At 39.3% G+C, this 7,786-nt stretch overlaps 1 protein-coding gene across 1 annotated transcript; it reads left to right on the top strand.

Annotated features, from left to right (window-relative positions):
* Window positions 1-5,333: 5,333 nt before the first annotated feature.
* Window positions 5,334-7,004, top strand: NPY1R (neuropeptide Y receptor Y1). The gene is made up of 2 exons (XM_032224618.1): window positions 5,334-6,029; window positions 6,549-7,004. Exons 1-2 carry the CDS (start codon window positions 5,334-5,336, stop codon window positions 7,002-7,004), a joined length of 1,152 nt encoding a protein of 383 aa, XP_032080509.1.
* The last annotated feature ends 782 nt before the right edge of the window (window positions 7,005-7,786 follow it).

Genomic DNA, 7,786 nt, shown 5'->3' with positions numbered 1-7,786 from the left:
GATCTAAACACAGGCCAGATCTGGCCTATTGACCTTGAGTTTGACACCCTTGTCTTAAAGGAATTACTCTTCCATCCTACTGCAATTCCTGAACAAATCATACCCCAAAATAATAATAATTATAAAACCTAATATATCATCAAATAAAACAACCCAGAGATCTCACTTGAGGCACAAATGACCAGGCTCAAATTATCCTACTTTGGATACTTATGCAAAAACCTAGCTCTATAAAAAAGGCTCTGATGGTAAAGAAAGTTGGAAGAAAAGAGAAGAGAATGAACAGTTTCAAGGTGGAGAGTCTCAATCACAGGGGCAATGGGTGACCTGTTGGAACACCTAAAAGACCAGGTTAGGGTTACATGGAGGGGTTCACTGACAAATGCGCGCTCGACAAAAGCGCATTGACGAAACCGCGGCGAGAAAACTGCAAGGTTGAAATTGCGCCGACGAATGCACGCAGAAGAGCACCGACAACAGTGTGCCGACAAAAGCGTGCCTTCAACAAACAACTAATAACAACCTAATAACCCTAACCCTAATCCTAACCCTAACCGTAAACCTAACCCTAACCCTAACCCTTACCTCAACTTAAATCGCGCTTTTGTGGGCAAGGTTTTGTCAGTGCATTGTTGTGGGCGCATTTATGATGTTGTGGTGTTCTCACCGCGGTTTTGTCAGCGCGCTTTGTCATGCATGCATTTGTCGGGTCACGACATGGAGGAAATCTACCTATATGGTTTCTAAGAGTCAACAATGGTGGCAAATGCTCTCATCAAATACAATCCTTCATTTCCTATATCATCTCCTCAAATGTTCAGTGCTGGGCAAATATGTTTTTTGACAGTATCCAGAAGCACTTCCTGCATGCTAAATTTCATGTTGTATGATGGTCATCTAAGAAGCGCATCCTAAAAAGGTGGAATGAACAGTTTTAAACATTTTAAACTACACAAGTTATTTCATTTCTTGTTTTCCCAGAAGTCAGACTTCAGGTGAGCTTAAAAGAGAAGGGTTGACTTTTTTTTCAGACTCTCATGGAAGTTTGAAAATGGTCAGGCAGCTTTAATAGTGAGCAGAAACATGATGTACCCCTGCAAGGCTTGGAGCACTTTGACCAAATTATTTTTGCAGCTCAGACCTAAAACCTAAGATGTATTTAAAAATGAAGCATAAATAAATAAGTTGATTATCATTAAAAATGCAGATGTTTTCATTTGTTTATAACCTATCTAGGAACTGTGGTGATCTTTTTTCTTCTTCTTTTCTTACAAGTTACTAATGATATATTTTGTCAAACAAGAGGAATATTTTATAGAAGGGTTATTTAATGGCATTTAACCCAATTATTACATTATTATGAAGTAATTCAGGATAGCTTTTTTTTAAAATTCAATTGCTGAGCATAATGCAGGGCGAGGCATGGCTCCATTTCATTATTTTCCTTCATACAAGGAGATTCCAAAGGCCAGAGAGAAAAGCAGAAAAATGTGCTTAACCAGCATTTAGAACTTTATTTGCCTTTAGCTGCTCCCTGCTGTAAATGTCAAAGAATAAGTCAAAAGGATAAAGTTATTTAAAAAAAAACCAATAAAATTCCATAAATAATTCATAAAAGCCACACTCAGCAGTAGGTCTAGGCAGCACTGTTTTAGATCTGGAAGTAAAAAGATAAGTCCTGTGTGTATAGTAGCCAGAATGTAGCATCTATCCGAAGTTCCTTAAAGGAAGCAGTTCCTTAAAGAATGATCCCTTTCCCTGGGATCTCGGAAAAGCTATGTTTAATTTGCTATGTTGCTGGCAGATGCTACTGCACACCTCGGAGCACTTTTAAATATTGCAGGATCAGATCTGACTAGAGGTTTGTTCTTCCAAGCTTTCAGACTTGTGCTGTAGCCCACCCTCAGTGAATTTCTCTCAATCTTCACATCCTGGAGATGGACAGGTTCCCTGAAGATGCCTCTAGTACAAGTCCAACAGCTGGGAAAAACTCTGGTCCCACACACTGACTCAGATTGGATCCTAAAATATTATCCCAGGACACATATATTTTCCTTCATTCACTTTTAATTACTTTTTGCCTTCCATTCCCAAGTGTTGCATAATGCTACAACGCAACAGAGTAATAGCACTGTTACATTTCTGTTTTGTTGGTCTAACTTTCACCATTTCCACCCGATGCAAACCTTTGCTTCCTTTGTTGTGATGAGACTGAGAATTCTTGTGGAGTATCACAATGGGAAAATCACATGATCAGTATTTGGATGCTTGACAACTCATTCATATTTATGAGGGTTGCAGCATCCTATGGCCATCTCTAACAAGCCAATTCAATGGGAGAGTTAAATTCATTTAACACCAGTGCTACAAACTTAATGACTGCAGTGATTCAACTGTGGCAACAAATGCCCTACAATGGAGCAAAATTCACTTTTCACCTGTCTTGCTTAACAACAGAAATTTTGAGCTCAATCTCTATCTGTCCATAAGGACAATAAAGAGTAATGAATAAAGCACACACAATAAAAAGCAACTTCTGGGTTAAAGAGTTAATTTTAACCATCCTGCCCAATCTTTGCAACACAAAACCGTTGTATTTGATAGGATTTGGTAGGATTGTTACCAATAAACATTTATAGAAGTGGATTAATCTTTGAAGATCCAGCTAGACCAGGGATGTTAAACTCAAGGTCTGTGGCCTGGATCCAGCCCACATGGTGATTAGATCTGGTTTTGGGGACCAGCCAGGAAACAACAAAGGACCGGCCCGTGGTGCCTCTGCCAGTAAAAATGGAACTCGGGGCTGTCCCCCTGTGTCCCATTTTTGCTGGCAGAAGGCTAGCAAAACAAACTAAAAACAAAACAAAAGTAGAAATGTTTTCCCTTTTGCATCTGAGCATGCAAGAAAGGACAGGAAAGGAGAAAGGGAAAGAGGAAAGACAAAGAAAAAGAAGAAAGATGGGAAGAGATCAAGGAAAGAAAAATAAGGAAAGAGGAGAAGGAAGAAGGAAGGAGAATGAAGAAGGAAGGAAAAAGGAAGGAAGGAAGGAAGGAAGGAAGGAAGATTATAATGAGAGTGAGTGAAGGTTTCAGGGAAGTCCTGCCTTAGCTCACATAAATGACATTGAGTTGGCTGTGCCCATCATGGCCATGCCCACCCCAGCCACCCCCCCTCCCAGCCCTCCGAGGTCAAACACAACCCTCGGTGAAATTGAATTTGACTAGCAAAAATGTTTAAGGACAAATCAGCTAAATGTTGAAAGTGTTGCCAGGATCATACTACCATATGTGGTAGACGTGTAGGGATGCAAGAAGCTATTGGGTTAAAATCAGTGGTGGGATTCAGTCAGTTTGCACCTATTCGGGAGAACCCGTTGGTAACTTTCTAAGCAGTTTGGACAACCAGTTGTTGGAAGAAATCTCCTTTTGTTTTTTCTCACTTTACAGGGCTAATCCTGTAAGGAAAGCATGAAGGAAACATTCTGGTGATGCTTCTAGCCTAATCTTTATTGCCCTGCTTACAGAAACTGCCTCTCTGGTTAACCCTTGCTACATTGTAACACTCAGTATCCACCTGAGTGATGTTGAGTTGCGCATGCCCACCCAGTCACATGACCACCAAGTCACACCTACCCAGCTGGTCATTAGGGCAGAGAACCGGTTGTTACATTATTTGAATCCCACCACTGGTGAAAATAAACATGGTTAGAGAAAATGTAACATCGACACGTAGAGTTGAGATCAGAGGTATTTTTATTGGGTATCTTATCAGAGAAATATAGTAAATAAGATACATATTTGATTATACACGTAATAATAGCAGCTAGAATTGTATTTGCATAGAACTGGAAAACAGACAAAATCCTGTCAGAAGGAGAGATAATAAAGAAAAATATTGGACTGTGCAGAAATGAACAGGCTGACATTGAGAATAAAGGACAAAGAGGAATCAATGTACTTCAGGACATGGGGGCGATTTTAGGATTGGTTAGAAAAGGAATATAAATAAAAAAAGAGAAGATTACAGAATAAGCAATCCAGATGACACATTATTAAATCAAAGGGGGGGGGAGGAAAGCACTAAGCTAGAAATATACAGTTTAAAAGATGATACAAGTGGAATTATCATAGGGAAATAAAATGTGGAAGAGGAAATTTATTTTATATAAATTTATTTTTATGTAAATATGAAGCCCGGATCACTGGAATTTCTGAAGTTTGTATTTTACCCCCTAAAAATCCATCAAAGTGAAGAAAAAAAGCAAGGGCAAAAATGGAAGGAGGGAGAAGGAGGAGGAAAAGAAGAAAGGGTAAAGGAGAGGAAGTAAGGAAGGGTAGTAAGAGTAGGAGAGAGGGTAAGAAAGAGAAGAAGAGAGGAGGACTGGGGGAGAGGGAGGGGAAGAAGAAAAGAGGAAGAAGAGGAGGAAAGAGGACGGCAGAGAAGGGAGATTGGGAAGAAAGGAGTAAGGTTATTGCAAAATAAGATGGATATGAGGGGTGGTAAGAAAGAGACCCCGATTGTGCTTTTTATATTTTTAAACAAATTGTGATAAATGTTAGAAGTCAACAGATAAATGTTAATAGTTAGAGAATGTATATTGAGAATGTATATTTGTGAATATATATGGAAAGAAAAAATAAAACTTTTTTACAAAAAGCGCAAATGACATTGAGCTAGCTGTGCCCGCCATGGCCCTGCCCACCCCAGCCACGCCCCTGCCGGCCCTCTGAGGTCAAACACAACCCTGATGCAGCCCTCAATGAAATTGAGTTTGATACTCCTGAGCTAGACTATTGTTTTAAAATCCTAAGAGACTTTCCCTCAGGAGGATTTGCTGTTGTTGAATCTTAGTCTGGTTACACTTTCTCACTTTAGGCATAATGAATTCTATTTAAGTACAATAACAACAATACGACTTTTTTCAGTCTTGATGCTTTAGGGAGAACAGAGTGGAAATTGAACAAATTTATTTAATGAAAATTAATACCATAATCCTATAATTGTTCATGATGTTAATTCATCTATTGTTCTTGGTGTTATTACTCTTTCATAACTGAAAATAATGTCGTATTGATATCAACAAAATACTCTAAGGGCAGTCTTCTGAGTAAATGCCTGCAGAATTATCTTTTGGTATAACCTTAAAACATTATTATGTGAACTTTCCACTTTTTTGCAGATCCTTCAAGATTATCAATGGCAGGAACATTTCTGTTGCAGCTTTCGTTGCCGTGGTTTATGTAATGAGAAGAAAAAAATCAACTTCTTGAGAGAAGCCTTTTGAACAGCCTATTAGACTGTCGCTCAGAGTGATCTCAGAGAAGAATCCAATATGAATACATCACTCCCCTCCTTCACAGGAAATAATTCTATTCAAAACGTCTCCAATGAGGCTTCTGGTCTCTTACATTTCCAGGACGTTGACTGCCAGGTGCCCTTGGCAATAGTATTCACCTTGGCCTTGGCTTATGGAGTTGTTATCCTTCTTGGCATTTTTGGAAATCTGGCATTAATTATTATAATCTTGAAGCAAAAGGAAATGCACAATGTGACCAACATTCTCATTGTCAATCTGTCCTTTTCAGACCTCCTAATAACTATCATGTGTCTTCCTTTCACATTTGTATATACTCTAATGGACCACTGGGTTTTTGGGGAGACCATGTGCAAACTTAATCCTTTCGTGCAGTGTGTCTCTGTCACAGTCTCTGTTTTTTCCTTGGTCCTCATAGCTATTGAACGCCATCAGTTGATTATCAACCCTCGCGGCTGGAGGCCTAATAACAGACATGCTTATGTTGGAATTGCCACCACCTGGATCCTAGCAATAGCCTCGTCTTTGCCTTTCCTCGTATACCATGTTTTAACCGACGAACCTTTCACTAATATAACCATAGAGGACTACAAGGGAAAATATGTATGCTTGGATTCATTTCCATGGGAGTCAGCCAGACTGTCCTACACTACTATTCTCTTGGTGATACAATACTTGGGGCCCCTTTGTTTTATATTCATCTGCTACTTAAAGGTAAGGAAGTGTATCTTTCGTCACATACTTTGCATGTTCTTTGTTTAAGGGTACTTGAGAGACCGCCTGCTGCCAATTACCTCCCAAAGACCCATTAGATCTCACAGGGTCGGCCTCCTCCGGGTTCCGTCCACCAGCCAATGCCATATGGCTACTACCCGGGGGAGGGCCTTCTCTGTAGCAACTCTGGCCCTTTGGAATGAACTCCCCACGGAGATCTGGACCCTCACCTCTCTCCAGGCCTTCCGGAAAGCCGTCAAAACCTGGCTGTGCCGGCAGGCCTGGGGTTGATGAGTTCCCCTCCCCTCTCGACTGGTATGGCTGTGTGATTTTCATGTATTTTAATTATGTGTATTGTGTTTATGTTCCCTTTCCCTCCTGAGTTGTTCGCCGCCCTGAGTCCCTCCTGGAGAAGGGCGGCATACAAATAAACCAAATACAATACAATACAATACTTATCAAAATGGCACCTCTCGGATATGTCTTACATGGTTGTTACTGAATTCTTATTTTCCACAGATCTATATTCGCTTAAAAAGAAGAAGCAACATGGTGGATAAGATGAGGGATAATAAATACAGGTCTACCGAAACAAAAAGGATCAATATTATGCTGCTCTCGATTGTGGTGGCATTTGCCGTGTGCTGGCTACCACTCACCATCTTCAATACGGTGTTTGACTGGAATCATGAAATTCTCCCTGCAGCCTGCAGCCATAATCTGCTCTTTTTAATCTGTCACCTTACCGCTATGATCTCAACCTGTGTGAATCCCATCTTCTATGGATTCCTCAACAAGAACTTTCAACGGGACCTACAGATTTTCTTTCGTTTCTGTGATTTCCACACCAGAGTCGATGACTATGAAACAATAGCCATGTCTACAATGAACACAGATATTTCAAAGACTTCCCTGAAGCAAGCCAGCCCTCTCACTTTTAAAAAAATTAATGACCACGCCGATGAAAAAATATAGCTGCTGTGTCATGACTGACATGGTTTCATGAACAAACACCAGATTCTAAAGAGGCTTATTTTTCTTCCACCAACTCTGAAATGTCATTTTCATGTTTCTGCTGTTGCTGTTGTTTTGCATGTTTGCTATTTTTAAATGAAGAGTTCTTTCTAATATTATAGAGTAAATTGACACTTTTGCTGCCTGAAATGGAATTCTCCCCCCAACTATTTGTGCTTTCATATATTTCTCTATCAATTCAGTATATTATTTAAGAGTATTCCTTTGTATAATTATATACATTCTCTATAATTAATATAGAATTTATATAATTAAAAATTCTAAGAAAGAAAGCTGTACAGTGTTCAATAAAGCCTTCTATTTAAATTTTATTTTCATACTGAACTAGGTCAATTTTAGTCATATATTCTAGGAGCATCATATTAAAATAAAATCAAACTGTAGGAGATGGACAGACTGAGCCTGAGGAGCAATCAAATGTATCATCAGTCTTCAGTCACTTTGCGCCTACAGGAGATCTAACTCCAGCCCATCTTGAATTCCATTGACTCTTATCTACCACCAATTTTCTTTGACCATTAGTAGTTCAGATTCTTGGTGAGAGTTTAAGCTTGCAATAAACCTTTATATTTATTTGACCTGCCTGGATTTCCTGCTTTCTCACAATTGACAGAAACAGGTTGGTATGCATTTCTTAAAGGTTTTTAGTATTCAAACCTAAAAACCTCTATGCAATTAAATAAAATATAGAACGAATTGTAGAAACAGGTTAGGCTAACACT

This window comes from Thamnophis elegans, chromosome 9 (genome assembly GCF_009769535.1).
Source record: "Thamnophis elegans isolate rThaEle1 chromosome 9, rThaEle1.pri, whole genome shotgun sequence".
Classification (NCBI taxonomy): Eukaryota; Metazoa; Chordata; class Lepidosauria; order Squamata; family Colubridae; genus Thamnophis; species Thamnophis elegans.
Note: the sequence above shows the minus strand (reverse complement) of the source record. Positions and strands in the feature narration are given on the sequence as shown.